Below are 22,104 nucleotides of genomic sequence, written 5' to 3'. Positions count from 1 at the left end.
TTAAAAAATCTCATTACTCTGAAGAATTAATAATGAAATTTCTTCAGAGATAAAAATTGTCCAAAGTAAAAAAAAAGCACACTTCGATTTACTATAGAATACAATCCCATAATAATATTGTATATAATCATTCAATCAATAATTAACATTATCAATATTAATAATAATTATTTATTAATATAATTATTAATTAATAATTAATATAATTGTATATTAATTATTATATTAATATTGTCAATTAATTACTAATAAAGAGAGATATACAAAAATTGAGATTCACTTTTTGAGGCAAGCTGAACAAAAAAAGAAAGGAAAACCGTGTCATCAACTGTGAAAATTCAATATTATTCGCCGACATAATAAAAAAACTAATTCTAACAATTCTTTGGACACTACATAATTGATTAATAATTCACATATTTACAGCGATGCCTTGTACAACAAAGTTTGTAATTAATAATTATGTATAGAGAGCTTTTAAAAGCAGTCAAATTTAAAAAATTCTTTGTGAATTTTTATTGACTGATTTACATAAAAAAAACTGGACTCAGACATTAATATCGAGACAAGCATACAAAAAGCTATAATTTTTTTTTATATAAAACGAATTACTTCCTAAAAATCGTTAAAATTTGACAAAAAGAGAAATTTATATTTTGTACTCTTGTCTTGATATTGCGACAGAATTTAATTATAATTGTTTAATAAATACGTTTTTTTTTATTTAAAGAATTTTAAAACTTTTTGATTGTAATTAAAATTTTTTTAAATCGTTTCTTATATTAGATCAAAAGGAATGTTTGAAATAAATCTCAAAATATTTTTCAAGAGCCGTGAATAATAGTTTCAGTCGAAATTAATTTTTTTTTTGTCTTTTAATTATTAATTTACTTCTTTATTGTAATGAAAAATTTTTAAATGGAAATTATTTTTAATCATCCCTTTTTCTAGAGTTAAAAAACATTATTTAATTTCAATTTTCATGAAGTTAAAAATCCTTTTAAAAAAAAATTGTTTTTAACATCTGTATTTTGCGCATTAATATATATATATATAATATACCTATTGGTTTATAATGTATGAATTAGCTACTTAGGCTTTTCGTTTTTTTTTTGGACTTGAACATTCTAAGATGTAATCTATAATATTCTGTAACACTCTTCTAAAATAAGGGTTTTGATTTTTATTTTTACATAATCTTAAAATGTCAATTCTGACGGATTTCTCTCGTTATCTCACCTGGATGGACACTGCTCTGTTTTGTAACGTTAATAACGCATTAGCATCTATTCTGGACAAGTGCTTAAAAAGCCGTAGGTACAATTTTTTTTTTAGCAGAGTTGACAAAAACAAATCTCATCAACTAACTCTATATAAATGTTTTTTTTTCTCGATATTTTGCGCTCCACTATTTAAAAGAAATTTCTTTTCATTTCTTTTTTCTTGCGGAAAAATCTTTTGCACAGAACGTGACAATAAACTGTACATATTGAGTCTCGTCATTGTATATACTTAAAATAACTGTACAAATTTGTCATTTCTTTAATCGTAATTAATTAAAATATTTCTAAAATTACATAATCAAAATTGAAAAATTTCCTTTCTTTTTTTAATATAAAATAATAATTAAGCACAATAAAAAAAATATTTAAATGTAAACTATTCAAATGTAATTCCAACGCTGACTTCGTTATTTATCTCAATCAATTTTTTTTTATTTTACAATCGTACGAAATCAAAACTTTTTTTTAATATACTCTTAAGTAATATACATATATATTATCACATATATTTTTTTCGATTATATATGCGTTGAATAAAAAGATATTTTTAAATATTATAATCTCTTTTTAAAAATTGAAAAAATAAATAATTTAGCTTTAAAACAATGTCAATTGAAAATTATATCAATAAAAGAAAATTATTATAACTTTATTAAAAAAAAAAAAACAACAGGAATTTTTTTGCATCAAAAACTTATTTTTAATTAATGTTGGTGCATGATCATTTTTATAAATCTTTAATGAAAAGGAAGTTGGTAATTTAGAAATATTGTAAAACTGTCACGTATAAATAAATTAATAATTAAATAGTTTTCGTGTATCTATCTATATACATTAATTCCATGGAATTTTTTTTCATAGAAATAGGATGCTGAGAAAATGTTAAGTCACTTGAAAGAAAACTTTAATTTTCAAATTATTTATTCAATTATTTAATTGATTTATTTAATTTCATTTTATTATTTGATCGAACTAAAACTGTAAAGTTTAAAAAATTAATGGAGAAAGTTAGAAAATTAAATTTCAAAAGCTAGTAAATTGACAAAATTATAAATTAAATCTAAAATAATCGATAATTAAATCTCAATAGATTGTTAATTAAATCTTAAAAGATTGTTAATTAACTTTGAAAGTATTGCTAATCAAATCTCAATAGACTGTTAATTAAATCTCAAACGATTGTTAATTAAATCTAAAAAGTTTGAAAATTCGTATTGTTCTCTTTCAAGTGCAAATGCTAAAATTTTTGATCAGTGCTATTTATTTTTTACGCCAATTTTCTTGAGTTTATATTAAATTTTTCTTTTAATCACAATTGAAAAAACGAATATTAGATTAAAACTAATTCCAAATAATTTAATGTCATATTCACTTGCGTCAGTCTCTACGATCAGTAAAAAAAAGTAAACAAGTCTCAAATCAAATATTCGTAAATTTTCAAAAAAAAAAAGCTATTAAGAAATATTTATAAACATCTATAGAAAACTAAATAATTGCGTCTTTTTCTCTACTTTAAAAAAAATATTTAAAAAAACAAGTGCAGCAAAAATGCATTGTTAATAATAAATTATTTCGTGTAAATTGATTCGAAAAGACTCTTTCACTCTCCTTAACAATTCCCCATGAAACGCAGAAAGTATAAAAAAGGAAAAGGATGATCTCATATTTTCCAAAAATGCTACACTTGATAATAAACGTTTGTGTTTGTGTATATATTACAAAAAATTTCAAACAGTAGTTCCGTATGTGCTGAACATAACTCTAGTGGTATCAGTATCAAGAGTAACATCCTCTGGTGAAGCAAGATCAACTTTCACTGAACCAGAATTATTTCTTCGTCTAGTCATACCGCCACCCCAATTTGAGAGAGTCCAATGATAGGTTTCACTCTCCTTTTCCTCATTTCCACTTTCTTGCGTTTCATCAGCTTTATCCAATCCCGTGTCAATTGACACAGACGATTGTGATGCAACTGAATCAAAACTCGAATCACCACCACCACGAAAACGACTAACAGTTTCAATTGCCATTTCACCTGGTGATTCTTCAATAGCGCGAAGAATATTTTGACAAATTTCAGAATCAAGAGGAATTGGATCCTCAGAATCGCGATTATGAATTGTAACGGCAATGTGCGCTGGATGTGGAATTGGAAGTGGAATAACAAGTTTCTCTGCACTGTAGGGTCGCATTTGCCGTTTCCACGGTTGCCAGCGACCCTCAGAATCGCCATTTCTCGAAAGAGTGCGACGTCGAAATTTCGCTGACGTTAATAATCCCGTATTTTCACTGTAAACGAGTCAATTGTTTAAAATTCTTTATAAATATATTTATTTAAATATTTAAATAATATTTAATATAAATATATTTATAATTAAAAAAAAAATCTTACCTTCTTTTATCAGACTTTCTGCTATTACTTGGTTGCTTCGATTTTGGATTAAAGGCCGATACCTCGAGATAAGGACTGTGAACTTGAATATTTCCACGTGGTGCATAAACAGCGCCAAGAAGATCAGGACCATTTATTCCGCCCAATTCAGTATTGTGCACCATTTCCGTATAACGTGTTAAATCAATTCCAGGATGTGGTTCAAGTTTAAATTTTGTATCCGTATCGTCAAGGGGTTGTAGGAAATTGAGACTAAAAATTTCTGCATACATTAGACCGGCAAGTCCTGCCCAATCGCCAACACTTAAACCTTTATTCTCCCAAAAATCATCCTCACTCGTTATCAATCGTGCAAGAACATGTGATGGATAAAGACGTTCCAACATCATCGCGCCTTGTTGAATTATCACCTTGTATTAAATTTATTCGATTAAAAATCAAATTTAATAATAAGTTTATGTAAAACAATTACCTTCAAATCATAAGTAGCCAATTTTATTTTACTTCGAACCACAACACCAAGACCAGTTTGTAAATCTTTTCTACGACGATCAAGTTTTTCATGAAGAACAGAAATTAAACTTCTCGCTTCTTTTTCCAATGTTCGATATGGATCCTTCGTTTTGGCAAGACTCGCAGCAAATGGACCAAAACACGCCTCGACAAATTGTGTAAAATCTCGTTGTGGTTGAGTTATTAGTCGTTCCATTTCCTGTTGAAATGCTAGCAATTCATCAAGTTCCAATTTCGCTTCGAAAGCTGCTAGCGCTTGTTCCGGTCTTATCTGCAAAAAAAAAAAAAAAAAAAAATGAAAGTTTAATTTTTAGAAAAATAAATTAATAAATTTAATTAGTCACTTACTTGATAATAATAATCTGATGCCAAACCAGGTCCAGCAATTCGTTTGACAACAAAACTGTCGCTTGCAGGAATTCTCCCTCTATTTTTTATAACGAGATGAAACATTAACGTATCCCAAACGACTCTAATACAATAACGTATCACAGACACTGTTAATATTGTAAAAGAAATAATAGGACAAATGAAGAGAGCGACGAATAATGCAGCAATCGGTTGTAAAAAGCCCTGAACACCAATATTCCAACATAAAGCTTCCAAAACGACGAGGTAGCGATTTTGATTTGGCTCCGGACAATCCAAGTCAACGACCAAAGCCATAAATGAGTGTAAAATTAACGTAATTAACGGCATCCTAAAATACAATTAATATCAAAAAAGTATTTTTCAATTCAATTAATTATAATTAATTAATTACTAAATATATTAATGTAGTTAAATAAATATAAAGTTAAATAAAATAGTTTTTTTTTAAAAGATAAAGTAAAATTTAAATTATAAAACGAAATTTAAAAGGAAAAAAGAATAGAAAACAAATTAATAAAAAAATAATTAATACTCACCACATAATTGCAGTAAGAGCAATGAAAAGGGATCCAAAACTGATAAGTATACAGACAACGGGAAAAATGAAGAGTATCACAAGTGTTCCTAGAAGACCTTTAACACCATAATTCCAAAATCTATTTATGTGTCTCGTCATTCCTTTTCCAATAAAACCTGTAAAAAATATTGCCGTTTAAAAATTCTGTAAACAAAAATTCCCTTTTCTTTTTTTAAAAAAAAAAAAAATTACCAGTATCAGGCTCTGTCTCAAAATGCGTTCGACTTTTACTAATGTGCCTCCAGAGTGTTGTCAATCGAGAATAAAGTGTAGGAGTTTGAGACGATTTTCGTGGGAAGAGAGTTCCATTTAGTTGGCTAAGTTCCAAATCAGGCGTAAATGGTTCTACCAATAAAAGAGCTTTTAACGATACAGGACTGCACCATGGTACTGCAACTCCCAAAAGAAACATGGCATTCCATGTCCAACACCAAGTTCTCGCAATGTAATTTATCCAGCGCCACATTGGCCATCTGAAATTTATTTTTTCAGGTTTAGATAAATAATTTTAAAAAATTGAAAAATATAAAAAAAAAAATTACCTCGTTGTTGTCGTATGTATTATTTCTCGTTCAACAAGGAAGACTGGCTGATTTGGATCGGCACGAGGAGTCGTGATGGAAGTTGGAGTATTACTCAAAACAGTGGGAATTATTTCAGATTGTCCCTGAAAACTTCTTCGAATAATCCAATTTCTTGGTAGCCAAATTTGCGTTGGCCATTGAAAACTTCTTGTCGGTGTTTTCACTTTTCGCAATTCTTTCAATAAAACTGGTTCTCTCTGAAAAAAAAAAATCAATTTTTATATTACAATCACCAAAAAAAGAAATCTGTAAAAAATATGTTTTATTATTAAATTACTTCTCGCATAAAAGTAAGATCACGATTGAGAAAATAGACAGTCTGCTGAAGATTCTGTTGACTGCACAACGCAAGTGCTTCTTCATGTGCACTCCATTCGCACTCATCAATAAAATTTGCTTCAGCTTCTCGCATTCTGTCACGCATCCATGGACCAATTCGCGACAAAACTGGATGCTCGTGTTCTATGTGCTTTCGAAGAGTGTCTTTGGTTTGATTTAATTTTCGTTGAACATTTTCAACTGCTCTATGCATTAAGACAACAGATTGTGCCTGTTGCAAAAGAAGCTGTGCAATTCCTTCGCCCAATACATGTATATCCGGATGTGATAATATACTTGAATAAACTCGTTGCAAATATTCGCGCATTACAGCCTCGTTTACCTCCTAGAAAAATTAAATTATTCATAAATACAATGAGATTTTAATAAAAAATTTAATTAATTTCTTATATTACTCTTTCGATTTCTTCGTCGGTTTTCTTTTGCGCTCTCAATTCCAAAATGAGTCTTTCTCTAAAATGCAAAAACCAGCCTCTCGTTTCTCTCTCCAAAATGGCAACTAGTGTGGGCAAAGCTTTTCTAATTATATCTCTGCAAAATAATCGAAGATCAACGGCAGCTCCTCCAGGTGTTCCGAACACAAAAGGAACTGGTACAGGCAACAATTGAGAGGACTCTCTTTCCACTTCAAACTTCTCCATCGTTGCACGACGAAGTTGTCTTCGAACAAAACCGCAAAGTAACTCGAGCGAATCCTCGTACTCTGACTGAAAATAATAAAAAAAAGATACAAAAATTGATTTCATTCTCATCACATAAAGAGGTTTTGTCAACTCTTACTTTGCAAACTAATTCGGCAACAAGATATCTACATCTTTCTTCACGAATTTTGGCATCTAAATTCTGTGCTTGAAGCGATGGCACACCAACTAATATATCTGCAATTAAATTTTATATATATATTTATTATATTGATTCAAAAATTTGTATTTTCTGAAATTTTTAACTTACCAAGAAGCCTAAGAAGACCAGTCAACATTGCTCGGAATGACTGTGAAACACTAAAACAATGGGACACTAATCTTGCTTTTGCAGTCACAACTAAAAATCTTGTAGCTAAAGCAAGATCCGATAAAAGAGCATCTCTTCTTCGATCTCTGCCTCGTTGCAAAAGAGAACTCAATCTCCATCGGTGCATCTGACCGGGGAAATTAATTGAATCAACTTCAAATTCTCTGTAAAAAAAGAAGAAACAATCCCATGAAAATCAAAACATGTACTAATTTTATAAAGTTTGAACAATATTGTATAATTATTTTCACGAAACATTGAATTTCTAATTTATTAATTGATTCTCTTTTTTAATAATTGCAAAAAAGCAATAAAAAAATAACTTACCCAACTCTAATAATGAAAATACAATTTAAACTTAATTTTCTGAATTAAAACAATTGAAAATTTGATTTTTTTCAAAAAAGTTCAATTTATAAAGTTTTTATCAACTTTTAGAAAAGAATGTACAAAACAAAAATTCTGAAACAGTAAATAAAAATTAAAAATTTTTTTTTGAGAGGACCAGAAACTTTTTTGTTCTGCATACATTGCCCATTAATTAATAAGAAAAATTTAAACTCTCACAACACACATAACTAAAAAATTTTCTACTTGATATAAAATTAATGACATGCTGAAACTACTACATAAAGCCATATTTGTCTTTTTGCGTTAAGAAAATAAAACCATATTATTATTATTATTATTAATTTTTTTTTTCTCTAATTGATTAGATACTTTGCCTTATGACATTGAAATTGATTTTTATATTAAAAAGTTTAACGGATTAAAATTTTGTGTATTTTTTTTTATCACTTTTATATAACAAAAAAAAAAAAAATCATTGATATCCTAAGGTACTGAGACATTAACAAAATGTGTAAACGTTCAACACAGTTATGAATGTGATGAAAAACAGTTAACAGGACATTTTTTGAATGTGAAAAAAAAATTCATTTTTTTCTTTTTTTGTTAAATCACTCATGAATTTATGTGGAGTGTCGTGAGTGCGTGACATACCCGCATCTCCGAATGCTTTCCAATTGAACGACATTCAGCTTCTTCGGTTTTCCATACTTATCCTTGTGCAAGCTTTAGAAAAATCGTTACATATCATCAGAGAAATGAACACTCACCCTCACAATCATAATTTTTCGACGAAAACAAGTTTCTTATTTAAAACAAATAATGATTATTGACAATGATAGCTACAAATGGCTTCAAATGAATTTATATATATTTATATATATAATAAATTTTTTAAATAATATAGACAGACACGATTTATTGCTCTTTCTACTTTTCTTTTTGGTAATAAATCCAACTATAAACTAATTCTAGAGATTTTTATAATTTCTACCAAATTACAAAAAAATTAATGAGTCTATAAGATGAGAAAAAGAAAGAAAGAGAGATAAAGAGAGAAATTACGAAGGATATATTTCTTTTTCTTGGAAAACATACCCCCTTTCGCGAATGCTCTCCAATTGTTTGTTGGTAAGTCTTCTTGGCTCTCCTTTAATGTCCACTGCAACGGCATCCAATTCATCGAAACTAGGTGCAACGAAAAGATCTCTCAAATGATGCTTTTTTCGAGCCAATGTGTCATCACCATCGGTGCATGTCGACAGAGATGGTGGCAGGGCGATAGGAAATGTTCGCCAGTGATAGAGAAATTGCTGGGCAACTTCTTTGATATTGTGAACGAGTGATTCCACCTCTGCTGGTGCTCCTCGTAAATGTGATGTTTCAAAATCCACCGGCTCTTTCTGTAAAAATCAAATAATTATAAATTTTTAATTAATTAAAAAAAATTATTATTTAATTTTAATTGAATAAGAAAAAAAATACCTCGGGTTGAAATCCATCTCCGCTGATTCGTTGATAAGGTTGAGGCGGATGACAAGCCTGATGATTGGGCCCCGAATTCGCTGAATTGGCAGAAGTTGTATTTAAATTATGGGGCATCTCGCGAACGAATAGCGTCCGAGGGGGCTGGGGTCAGCTGCCCCGAACTCCCACAATCTCCTCATACACCATTCCGCTGTTTACTACCATTTATCATTCCAACCTGAAAGAAAAAAAAACATTTTTTAGTTTAAAAAATTAATTTCATTGTAATTTCTTTCAGAAAATAAAAAATTGACTTTGAAGGAAGTCGACTTTAGGTATAGCATGTAAGAAAGTCGAGAACGATATTTAACTCTCTCATTCTTAACTTATATAAAGAAAAGTCAAATGAGTTTCACGAGATCGGATTACGAGTTTTGAAAAGAATCTCTTGACACCTCTCGTTTGAAAATCCGATACTCGACAAGTCACTCGCCCCATCTGAAATAGAGTCAACTGTGTCATCTTCCGTTTACTTTTTTTTTTTTTTTCAACCAAATAGAAGAAACATTTTCTAATTTGCATTAAATTTCTAATTATCGAATTTCAACTGTATTGTTATTATATTTTTAAATTCTTGTTCATTCAAAAATAATCTTAATTCGAAAAAAAAATTGTTTCAAACAATACCTTGAGGACGATAAAATATGACTCTAACAAAGTCTGATTTGCATAAACCCACTTTATTACAGGAAGGAAGCTATTTTCAATGTTACTCTCTCTCTGAATCGATCGAGACAAAACTTATCCGAGGATATGCATTTAATATTTTCCTCAAAAAAATTATCAAACACTTTTTTAAAATTAATTATTCTTTTTTATAAAAAAAAAGTAAATTATACTATAAAAATTTTAATTACAAAACACTTTTTAAATATAATTAACTTAAGAAAATACATTTCTAAACATTTTTTTTAGAAAAAAAAAAATTTATTTTATATTATTTATTAAATAAAAATAATCAAACTTTTCTTAAATGAACTTGAAAAATCTATTTACTTTCCGCGAATAAATGGGTCAATAAAAGAATTACGATTCTCTTGAAACTCGACTCGAATAGTTTGGCATTCTCTTGGTGACTTTTGACCTACTTGGAAAGTTCGCAAGATCTACCCTTTAAATTCAAATGTGCCAAAAATTCATATTACGTAGTTTTACTTTTAATTTAAAGTGACACAAAATAGTGATAAAAAATAAAATAATGGGGGGGAAAAAAAGACAAAAGGGTTTAAAAAATAGAAAATATTTAATTTGGAAAAAAAGATTTGTATTAATTAAAAAATATACTTTTCATTCAATGTATTTTTCTTTTTTAATAACTAAATTAATTCCTATGAAAATATTCTAAATTTTTCCAGTAAATTTATAATGTTTCCTATACATTGTTACAAGTTCTTTAAATATTTTTTGCGTAGCCACAGGCATTGTTCGATTTAGAAATTCAATTTTTTCATGTTCACAATTACTTAAGAGACGTTGTATTATGAGTTCTAAATGATTTTTTAAATTCTTTGGCAATAATTGATGACAATACCATTCAACTAAATCAGTCAACATATAGGGATAAATTTCCAAAACACTATCGCCAAATTTCTTTAAAGAAATAACAAATTTCTCCATATCGAGTATTAAACACTCAAGTTGATATTGATAATTTAAACAATTTAATTTTCCCCTCTCATCACTTAATGATCGTATAATTTCACTGTTTAATTGAACTAACGACCATAATTTGTCCTTTACAAAGTTCGTCCTTAATTTCACAATCATTGTATATAAAATCACAATTTCACGACATGCAACAACACCCACTCGTTTTATACATTTCATACATGATACTAGAATCAAATCAATAATTTGCCCTGTAATTTGAATGAATTTTGAGCTTACAATTGTCTCAAACAATTTTATTAAACACAACCAATGTCTCGTTGAAATACAACTTTCGTCTGATGAAAATAATAAATTATTTATCGCCGCTAAACGAATATTATTACGTGCCGATGCCATTTCAATTATAATAATATATTCCCAAATTAAGAGACATTTTTTCAATTCATTTTCATTATCATCTTCGAATGAATTTACTGTCTGTTTTTGTAGACTTTTTAAAAGTACATTAAATTCTTCGGAATTTAATGTTTCCAAAAAAGGTCGCAAAACATTTTCATTGGGATTTGATAAAATTGCTTTACATATTAAAGTAATATTCTCATTAGTGATTTCCAAAAAGGAACGATTTCTTAAAACTAATTCTAAAAGTTGTACACAATCGTCGTTAATTTTTGTTGCATTTTTCTCAAAAATTTCCTTTAATATTTGATTTGTCGTTTCTTTCAATTCATCACTAATATTTCTATTAATAATCGCATCTTTCAATGAAAAAATCAACATCACTAATTCAATACTACTGTAAATTTTGTCATTTTTAATCGATAAATTATTTTTCCATTTTTCAATTAATTTTTTTAACAATTGTGTATCTTCCGATTTTCTATGTAATTTTGTTTTTAAAATAATATTTAATAAAATAATTTTTACATTATCGCTGACATCATTTGAATCGAGATAATTAATTAACAAATTAAACGAATCGTTTTTAAGTGGCAATTCAAAAATAAGTGACAAAACATCATTACCAAGTGAATTCTCGCGTAATATTTGCAAATTGGGAAATTGAAATATATTGATATCGTTCTCCTGGAGAAGATCCAATAAAATTTCATTGCATTTTTCCGCTATTTCAATATCGTGAGAAAATTCCGTGACAATCGAAGAAATTAAAATAAATAGAACAATTCTTATATCATGATGTAAATGAGATAAATGCATCGATGAGAGAATTTTCAAAAATTCTTTCATAACTTTACAGTCCTTGGATTTGGTATTTTTCAAAAATTCCACACCATCAGACATTAAATTATTCTTTTGAATTTTTTGAATTATTTTTTTCCATTTAAAATCACGTGTAATTTTATCAACAAATTGTTTTGTTGTTTCGGATTTTATATTATTTTCACATTTTATCAATACTTGTTTAACTATAGCCGAAATAAATTTAACATTATCTTTACATTTATCCCATTTTTTCCAATTATCCGAATTATTTACAACACTAGAAACTACAATATCGGCGAATTCAAATAATTGTTGATCAGTTAAATTCGAAAGCATTTCCGAATTATTTTGAATAACAGAAATCCAAAATGGCGATTGACAATTTAAAGTCTCAATTATTTTTTCTTCATCCGTCAAATTCATTAGTAAACTTTGTGAAAATTCTAAATTGTCATTTTCATCAGCTATACTTTCAATTTTTTCAAGTAATTTTATCCATTTTTTCGCTGAAACACGATTTGACAATTTTTCCGAAATTGAAGAAGGAACATAGTGCATTATTAAATTACAAACATCATTCCAAGCTTGACAAGCATTTACAAAACTAAAAATGACTCTATTGTTCGATATTTTATTACTCAAGAAGGAAAATTGGTTTCCCAATTCAATGAGATCGTCGCAAAATTTCTCCTGTGTATTCACATTTCTGATACAGTCGAAAATTTTGATTCCCTTCATAAATGAAATTAATAATTGAAAAATTACTTCCAACATTGTAAAAGTTGAATTTGAAAATAAATCATCTTCACAATATGGTTTTAAATAATATATCAAAGACCTTAAAATTGTTGTAGTTTGTGAAATAGTTGTATTATCAAGAGATTCCATAAATTTTATTAAGAATTCCTTGGGTAAGGGAATCAAAATTTCTGCTTCAGAATTTTTAGATATTACAGATTTAGTTGCTGTTAACAATAGGGAAATTAATTTATGTTCTCTACGAAGAGAAACACTGACTTTCAAAATTGTTACAAAGAAAGTACAATAAGAAGATTCAGAAACATTCAAATATTTCGGTAGAAGTTTTATTAAAATATTCTCAAAATTCTTTTCCATTATAAAAGGATGTATATTTAAAATTCCAATTATTAAATCATAATCGAGACTTTCAAATTGTTCTTTTTTCAAAATTTCATCAATAAAAGTAACTAAATAATCGGATAATTTTAAATCATCAATTTGATTATCTAAATTCAAATGAATTCCAATTAAACAATCGAGTAATTTTTTAATTATCAATTTTTCTCTATTTGCACTTTTGACAATATTTCGAAATATCACATCCAATACTTTAACATCAGATTCGTACGATTTTACAGCAACGCGAAAAATCACATCAAATATTATAAAAGCAGTTTTCAAATCGATATTTGCAATTTTCTCGAGGGTGGAAAAAAGTGTTGCCGGAATTCCTTCATTTTCATTATTGAATTTTTTATATTGCGGTAAGAAATTTTTGGTAAATAACAAAATTTCAACGCATCGATATAAATCTGATTGAATTTTCAAATTTTCAAATTTCATTAAATTACAAAAAATGAGAAGAATATTGTTCAAAAATTCCATTGAAAATAATTCTTTATCGGGAAATTGTTTATAAATTACAAGATACGAATCAATTATAAGTGATAAAGAACATTGTGCATTTAATTTAATAATTTCATTGGTAGATTTAAAAATATCAATTAAAAATTCTAAAAATGATTTTACAAATAATGTAAGATGTTTTATATTACTTTTAAAATAACACTGCATTTCAAGATTGGATATAAACCAATTGCAACCGTGAAAAATATTTTCGAAAAATGCTGTCGTTTCATTTTTTAATGCATCGTTGATTAATGATTTATTACATAATATTTCTGTTAATGAGCGAATGACAAATTCTTTAACTTCATAGGATGAACTACTTCCCAATTGAAGATTCTCCAATGTTAAAATATTCTGTAATTTACATTCTTTATCATGACATTCAAGACATGAATTTGATGTCCAACGAGAAATTAAATCTCTATCCCAATCATTTGTTTGATTAACATTGCATTCGGATAATTTTTTACGACATGTTTTTGTTTCTTTATTTTTCAAATGTTGAATAAATTTTGCCGAGAGTGACATTTTTCAATCGAATGAATGAATATTTTATTTTGCAAGGCTCTCAATAGAGAGAAATCAATCACTATCTGAAAAAATTTAATTGTTATAAAAAAAACTGATTATTAAATTTAATATTGGAAATTTTATTGGATATTTATCATAAAAAATATATTGTATTTTTAATTTTAGCAATTAGAGTTAATTGTTACTGAATTAATAATAAATTTTTATTTATAGTTCTATACATTTAGATTGTTTAAAATTTTTAAAACATAACCTATTTAAATTTTGATATTAAAAAACCATAGTACAATAACTAATAATTTGAACAGAATAACGAAGTTAATTGAAGATTTTTTTAATGAAAGAATATAGTAATAATTTAATGATAAATTAAAAATTTAAAGTGTTTAGAGCATACCTTGCGATATTTATTTAAATTATTTTCTAGACTCTTTTGGCACGTTCGTCACACTTATTCATAACTTAATTGTTTTCTATGCCACCAGTATTGTGATATTTACATAATAAATATTATTTTTCATTAAAATAACTTCGATCAAATGTAATTCAAAATGTTATAATTTGTATATAACCTATAAGTTGAGCACGTGTTTGACAGCTCGTAAAATTGCAAATGGCGACCAATGAAATAAATGCGCATGCGGAACAAAAATCGCGCGAATTTTTAAAAATAATTAATGAAAATTTAATTATTTTTACATTGAAAGATATTAAAAAAATATTTAAATACTCCATGGAATATTTTAAACAAAAATTTCGTGTCAATGGAAGAAAAAAAAAGAATAAATATTCAGTGGAATATTTTTTAATATTCCATGCTTTATTGGAAATGGGTGAAAAAAAAAATTGTTTTCCAAGGTGAATGAAGACGAGAATAGGTCATCGTACTCATAATAGAGAAACGAGTGCACCTAAAGGATCTTCGGGTGCTCTTGCCACTTGTGAGTGATTAACGTGATTGCTCTTATTATAGTATGTACAAGTATCTATAACTTTACGATATAGCTATATATTATATGAAGATAATTCTTTTTTTGTATTCTTTTTATATATAAAAAAGAAAAACAAGAAATATTTCCCCTCAATTTATGTTTCATTAATCACATTATTATTAATATAATTTTTATGAAAATAATTTATATATATATAATTAAATCCGATAATTAATTTCTCAAATAAAAAGTAAATTAAATTAACAAAATTTAATTGAAAAATTCTATTATAAAATTCATGGAATTTGTGAAATTTTCTCGCAAAGAAAAACGATGCCTATTATATTAATTGGTTTTCTCCTTTTTTCATATAATGGGAACAATAGACCTAATGACGGTTGAACTTTTCCCGTTGAGAATATATATATATATATACTGTCGAGCCACAAATTGAATTTATGAGAAAAATTTTTTTTTCCTTCTTTTATTCTTTATAAATACATATACGCAGTGTGACACATTTTCAATTTTTTTAATGGACAATTGCGGATAAAAAAAATTTATATTGGAGACGAGAATATTAAGCTTTTAATTTTAATTTCCATTCCCGCTGGGAGAGAATAATTTGCGATAAAATATTTTTTTTTTTAAAAAAATTCGAAAATTTAAATCATCCCAAAAAAAGAGGATTTTTTTTTATTTTGATTTACATTTTTGTAAATTTATTTTTTAAAAATTGAATAATAAAAATGAAAACATTTTTTTAATATTCCACTTGGAAGAATTTCATATGGGAATGTGATTTGAAATTTAATTTTAAAAAAGAAAAACTACTTGGAAATGAAGGGAAAAAATTTCTAATAATAAAAATGAAAAGATTTTTATAAAGAATCAAGATTGGATTAAAAAAGAATTTTCATCAAGATCTCTCTCTCTCTCCTGATACTTGTAACTTAGGGGGGGAGGGGGGAACGATTTGGAGATTTTTTTTTTTTTTTTAAAAAAAGTGAAGCTTTTATATAGATATATAGGAGAAAAGCTTTTTAATCTCGAAGTTCGAATCAGAGCAATGGCTTTGTAGATCACCAGACTAAAGCTGGCTTGTCGACTTTGGCTATAGCTGACCTAAATATTTTACACTACTATTTAAGTAGTGGTGCACTAACATTCACCCTCTTTTCCCCCCCATCATCTCTCGAAGCCGCATTTTCCCACTTAATCTGTATCGTTACTAATTTCATCACAATGAGTCTTTTCTTTAATGAAAAAATTTCATCTAAACCATTTTTGTTTAGTGTAATTGAGTTCAACAAAAACATTATAAATTATTTTTTAATCAATAAAATTTTTTTTATTGAAATTATTTTTATTTAATTTATTGAAATTAATTTTATTCAATTTATTGAAATTATTTTTATTTATTATTTTTATCAATTTGTTTTTTATTTGATTAAAATTAACTGTAATAATTAAAGAAAAAAAAAATTTCGAAACACTAATATAAAAAGAAGGAAATAGATGAGAAAGATTAGAAGAATTCTACAAATTACACTTTTATCTCGAGTTTCATGAAGAGAAAGGATATTCTGACTGAACTTGTTTAGTCCTTTTTGCCATTATCTTTTGTCCCTTTTTCTTAAAACTCTATGTATTTGACAAAAAACTTATTTTCGATAAAAAAAAAACATTTTAATTTTCAAATTATTTGGAATTTTAAAACAAAAACCACTATAAAAATTAAAAAACAAATAATTGATTTTAGATGAAAATTATTTTAAGTTTCACAAATATACGGCTTCTTCATGTACTATTTTCTTCTTAAAAGAAGCGGCAAACGAGCGTACATCAACTTGAAAGTGATATATATATATTTTTCTTTTTTTTTTTTTTCTAAAAGAAAAGTATGTTCATCGACCCTGTTTCTTGAAGGAATAAGTAGTGAAACGTGTTTGAGTGCATCGCTAGACGGGACTTGATTCCCTTGTATCAACCCTCAATTTTCAGTGTATATATATATAGGTATTACATGTATACCTATATACAAGTGAGAATGGTGATAGAAAAAAAGGGTGAAGCGCACTGTCAAGGATTCCACTAAAAAAAAGAAAATGAAATTCGCCCTAAAAAAAAACTTTTTTTAGTTGAGAAAAAAAATTTAAAAAAAAGAAAATCTAAAAAAAACCATAAAAAGAAAAGCAGAAAATAAAATCAAAAAAAAGAAATTTTCTTTTAGGAAAAAAAAAATTTATGGATCTTGTCACCAAATAAAGGATTGTGCTATGAAATAGCTATCAAAAAATTGTTTTTATATATAAAAAATAATATTTAAATTTTTTAAATTCAATTTTCCTCCCTTTTAAAAAAAACATTTTAAACTCCAGCTATAAATTTTCTTTTTATAAGTGTATAATATATGAAAACTAGAAAAATAAAAGCCAGTCACATAAAAACCAACACTCGAGACACATTCGTTCTGTCTGTTCTTATATTGTACGTTACATGTCATTATTCTTTCCTGCGTGTATATTGTACTTCTTTTCAAGTGCACCATCTTCACTATTCATGAAACAGGCATTCAAACAATTTATTTCTCTGATTTTACATAGCAAGGTATTCGTCAAAAAATTATTTTTTCCCTTCAACATTTATTTTAAAAATTGAATATAAAATAAAAATTGCAAGAAATTATCAAAAATTCGTTTTCTATTTCTTCATTAAAAAAAATAAAAATAATAATAATAATAATGTAAATTGAGATAATGTAAAAGAAAATTAAAAATCAAAACAGATTTTTGTTCATTTCCTTTACACTTATCGCTAAATGAAAGAAGAGCAATATATGAATATCCAGGAAAGAGTCAGTCACTCGGAAAATTCCCACACAATAGTGTCTTGACAAAGTGAAACTTTTATGTATAGAAAGAATATTATACACCAACGGAAAAATAATGTAAAATATATACAATTTTATCTCAACTTTTTGCCAATCTCTTGAAAAATATTTTCTAGAAACGCATGCGAAGAATAAATTCCATCTAATTAGTATTTCATTTATTTGCAACAATAATTTATTCAATAAAAATTATTGACACTTTTTTTGTGTTAATGGCAAAAAAAAAAAAAATTTATTGTACGATTTGTGCATTGAACTTGAAATCTAAATTGGGACCCGTATTTGAATACATCGATAGGAAAGTTGATTAAGCGAGAGTGATTCGAATTAAATTTTTTAAATTCTTTTTTAAAATCCAAGTAACATATCAGCTTCAAATCAGAAAATTATTATAATTTTTATAAAATAAGATTACGAATTTAACATGAAAAAAAATTTTTTTTTGTATTTTATTTATTTTTATTTAAACAATTTAATTATTTAAAAAATTAAAAATTTTGCAAAAAAAATATTATTTATTATACAAAATTTGCATGCCAATTTTTTGATGGAATTTCAAAAAATTCGTTTACAACAAAAAAAATATATTATGATCGCAATAAAATTATAAGCAAAAATAATTCTCCACATTCTTGTTTACGTTATTCGCGGATGCTTTAAATGTGTTATATGAACTACATGACTTTATATCAATTATAATCTTGTCAGGACAATGTCCCGACATTTTGTTTTTTCTACACAAATAAAAGCCATTTGAAATGATGACGAATCAGGAATTTAATTAATTTGAGTATGATAAAATTTTATCAAAATGAATTTTTTACTTAAAATTTTAATCGAACTGCGTAAATTTAGTTTTTATTTATTAATTTATTATTTTGTTTTTTAATTTAATTTTTAAAATTTATATTATTAAATTTAAAAGGCCACTAGGCGAATTTATATTCCCTTTGCAATGTCAGAGTTAAGACGATCGTATTTTACAATTACAAAAGATTGATATTACACGATGAACAATGATCTAATCTAGTAGTGCGAGTTAAGGTATACATGTGAAATTAAACCAACACGGTGACGACAAATATTAAACGAGTCTTTTAAATCATTCCAGCGTCTTATTCTGCATTAAGTGTATTTAAATTTTAAAATTACATTTTAAGATAAATAACATTGCCACAGAAAAATATCTCTCTAAATTCCAAGCGTATTTCATTTATCAAGAAAAAAAATTATTTAGTAAATTTTTTTCAATTTGTTTTTCTTTTTTTTTGCGGTTAGAAATTTCGAAAACTTTTGTTTTAACACATGGATGGCAAATGTCACAAAGTGAAAAAAATTTAACGTCTGAGTCGATCTGTGTGGGATGTTGGAAAGAGTTTTCGGGTGATTGGCCCTTCTGTTTATCTGAATTCTTGTCTACTTCTAAATAAAATACTTCAGTAAAACGAAATTTATCACAATATATTTCATTTCAAATATTAATTTGTGAATTAATAATAAAGTTGCTAAATTAATAAATAATAATAAAAATAAAATAAAAAAGTTGAAAAAATTGTTGTTAAAAAATAATTTTCAAAAAAATCAAAAAATTTTCTTTCCCACAAAAATAGATTTCTAATAGAAGATTTCAAGTAATTTATGCTAAATAAACAGTTCTTGTAAATAGAAAAAAAAAATATCGTCAAATCTAAAAGTAAAATTTCTTTGAGACGAAACTTCATATATACGAAGAACCTTCAGAATTTGTTCTCGACTTACAGATTTAGACCTTCATACCAACTCAGACATTGAATTTTATTTTTCATTTTGTGAGAAGCTTTCCATATTTGTCACAGATTAGGAGGGGGGAGGGGAAATCATTACTGTATACTCAAAATCAAATTATACACTTGAAATTCTAATTCAAAATAGAGAAAAATGTTTACTATTTTGACAACTATAAAGAGAATTTGAATACGTCTTTATTAATTTTCTCGCATATTTTGCCTCACACGTGTGTGTATCAGACTTATGATTCCTCTCGCTTTATATGAATGAACATTTGTATGAGGGGAATACAAAAGATCGGGGGACATCGCTCTCGGGGGCTGATGACAATGTGCAGACTTTTGACGCTTTCTTTGTCACTGGACTTTATAATGCTTTAAATTTAAAGCTCCTGTCCTCAAGTTCAAAACAATAAAAAAAAAAATCTAAACCTTTACACAACAAGAAATTCGATAATAATTTCACATTACTCTCTAATTAAATTCCTTAATTTTTTTTTTTTTTGAACAACTCTTTTTGTTTAGAAATCATCCTTCGTTCATTATTATTACTTAAATATCATTTTATTTCCATATCCATTATATTAAGAATAAAATAGAATTATCGAAAAGCCAATAGCAAGGTTTTACTTCTAAAAATAAAGAAAATTTATTTTTCAATGTTTAGCTTTCATTAAAGCATTTTCTGATATCATTGAATGACATCGTGAATAAACTGTCATTTTATAGAATAATATAACCTTTGTTTACAAATCACAATTTGGATCGATAAAAAGTCCTGGTAGTCAATAATAAGAGTCTTTTGCTAATATAAACAGAAATGATTATTCTTATCTGATCAATAAATGTCTGTAAAAAAAAAAGAAAAATACAATATGGCAAAATTTTTTGTTATCAAGAGAAAGAAATTTTAAATGACAAAAATCTGTGACAAAGGCCAGGGTTCGTCGCGCCGCAAATTACTCTAAATTAATTGACGGAAGGAACTGTTTAACTCGCGTTCAAATCATGATAGAAAGATTATTGTTATCATATATAATTTACACCTATTTTTCAAATAAGAAACACAGCAATTTATCCATAATATTATGATTTTCATTTAAAGATCCTGAATGACACCTAACCTTCTTATTTCACACCCCTCTCGATTCGATGGAACGCGTCCAAAAAGTGACAGGTGCTTAACCCGCAATCACATTTATGGGTTATTTTGCGACATGATTGTCCTATTTTACAATTGTTATTTTTGTTCACTTTTAAAAAATCTTTTTTATTTGATAAATTATTGCCAATTTGATTCTAAAACAAAAAAACTTTTACTTACCAATAGTGGTTGGTGATTGTATAGAAGATGAGAACTGTCAATCGAAAAAAGTTTCGATGTCAACTCAACTTAAGAGATGAAAAACTATCTAAATGCCAATCTTTACACTTGTAATTTCCACAATCTTCATCAACTTGTTTTTAACACTTTTTTAGACTTTAAAAATTACAGATTTTTCGGATAAAAGACAATCCAAGACAACCCCAAATACCAAGACTGATTTTTATCGAACTGACCGCGCCAACGAGATATCTCGAACTGCGGTTTTTTTCAACCATGCACTCCTGCACTCTAGTGGACGAATTTTGAAATTCTATCAACCCGAACCCTTTCAGATCGTGTCGATAATGAAATAAAATAATAAATAAATATAAATTGTAATTAAATACATAGTAATGACGTTAATTTTTTTCAATATTTGACAAATTTCAGTTTTATAATTTTAATATATTATATTTAGAATTTTGAAATTTCCCGGGCAATAAAATTCTAAAGGCGCCTGCGCATTGAGCTGGTCGCTTTGTAAATTTGGTTGATTTCAGGTTTTAATAAAATACATTTTACCGTTCTATTTAACAAATTCAGTAAATAATTAAATAGATAAAAATGTTAAATATTTGACAAATTTCCATTAATATATTAGAAATGATCGAATCTTAAGTTAACATTAGATAATATATTAGAATTTCAATTGTCACCAGAGGCGCATGCGCAGTACTTAGAATAGGCTAGTTTGAAATTTTTCTTATTTCCGGTGTCAGTTGCTCTTTTGCAGTGCCGGTTATTGTTAGTAGTTTACGAAATTTTGCGATTATTTAAGTGAAATAATGTATAATTTACTCTAATTCGTGTTAATTAACGTAACTTAAGTGTCAGTGATTAAAATGTGATAATAGTTTCTATAAATCAAAGCTAATTATTGCAAATTTTTCGATATTTTAGTGAAGTGTACAAGAATCTACGCCTTGAATAGCGATCAGTGTTGATGCATTTTTGGAAGTTAAAGTCGTTAAAATAACACCTTTTTATTCGTGATTTAGTCGAATTTCGTGATAAGAAAGTGTTAAGTGTTCGATAAATCAATTTGAAATGGGTTTTATCTAAAATCAATTATTAGTTCGTGAGTGATATGATAGTGAATTTGTCAGTTTTTATTCTTGACCATTTTGCGCGGGAGTGCGCGAGAGAAAAAATTTCGCTTAGTTTATTTCTTATTTTCCCTGAATG

At 26.9% G+C, this 22,104-nt stretch overlaps 2 protein-coding genes across 3 annotated transcripts; both read right to left on the bottom strand.

Moving 5' to 3' along the window:
- Positions 1 to 2,668: 2,668 nt before the first annotated feature.
- On the bottom strand, positions 2,669 to 21,150 carry LOC127285474 (uncharacterized). 2 transcript variants are annotated; one of them, XM_051311510.1, is made up of 15 exons: positions 20,878 to 21,150; positions 8,905 to 9,124; positions 8,518 to 8,822; positions 8,074 to 8,145; positions 7,012 to 7,235; positions 6,841 to 6,938; positions 6,456 to 6,767; positions 5,999 to 6,385; positions 5,680 to 5,918; positions 5,330 to 5,610; positions 5,097 to 5,253; positions 4,537 to 4,888; positions 4,148 to 4,459; positions 3,676 to 4,085; positions 2,669 to 3,572 (listed from the first exon to the last, which is right to left on the bottom strand). In XM_051311510.1, exons 2-15 carry the CDS (start codon positions 9,019 to 9,021, stop codon positions 3,011 to 3,013), a joined length of 3,828 nt encoding a protein of 1,275 aa, XP_051167467.1. In that variant the 5' UTR covers positions 9,022 to 9,124; positions 20,878 to 21,150; the 3' UTR covers positions 2,669 to 3,010. The 2 variants fall into 2 exon arrangements, with proteins under 2 accessions (XP_051167467.1, XP_051167468.1); XM_051311511.1 differs by lacking the exon at positions 8,074 to 8,145.
- On the bottom strand, positions 10,189 to 14,567 carry LOC127285475 (uncharacterized). Its single transcript, XM_051311512.1, has 2 exons — positions 14,360 to 14,567; positions 10,189 to 14,024 (listed from the first exon to the last, which is right to left on the bottom strand). Exon 2 carries the CDS (start codon positions 13,957 to 13,959, stop codon positions 10,288 to 10,290), a length of 3,672 nt encoding a protein of 1,223 aa, XP_051167469.1. The 5' UTR covers positions 13,960 to 14,024; positions 14,360 to 14,567; the 3' UTR covers positions 10,189 to 10,287.
- Positions 21,151 to 22,104: the final 954 nt, after the last annotated feature.

This window comes from Leptopilina boulardi, unplaced genomic scaffold, assembly GCF_019393585.1.
Source record: "Leptopilina boulardi isolate dan_hultmark-lab unplaced genomic scaffold, ZJU_Lbou_2.1 LbouV2_333, whole genome shotgun sequence".
NCBI classification, from domain to species: domain Eukaryota; kingdom Metazoa; phylum Arthropoda; class Insecta; order Hymenoptera; family Figitidae; genus Leptopilina; species Leptopilina boulardi.
The sequence above is the reverse complement of the archived record's forward strand: the minus strand, read 5'-3'. Positions and strand labels throughout refer to the sequence as shown.

Bases quoted from the DNA above. Each gene is read 5' to 3' on its own strand.
- LOC127285474 (XM_051311510.1), bottom strand. From the start codon at position 9,021: ATGCCCCATAATTTAAATACAACTTCTGCCAATTCAGCGAATTCGGGG. The intron at 6,386-6,455 runs GTAATATAAGAA...TAATTTTTCTAG, and splicing joins CCGACGAAGAAATCGAAAGA to GAGGTAAACGAGGCTGTAAT. The intron at 4,460-4,536 runs GTAAGTGACTAA...TTTTTTTTGCAG, and splicing joins CATCAGATTATTATTATCAA to ATAAGACCGGAACAAGCGCT.
- LOC127285475 (XM_051311512.1), bottom strand. From the start codon at position 13,959: ATGTCACTCTCGGCAAAATTTATTCAACATTTGAAAAATAAAGAAACA.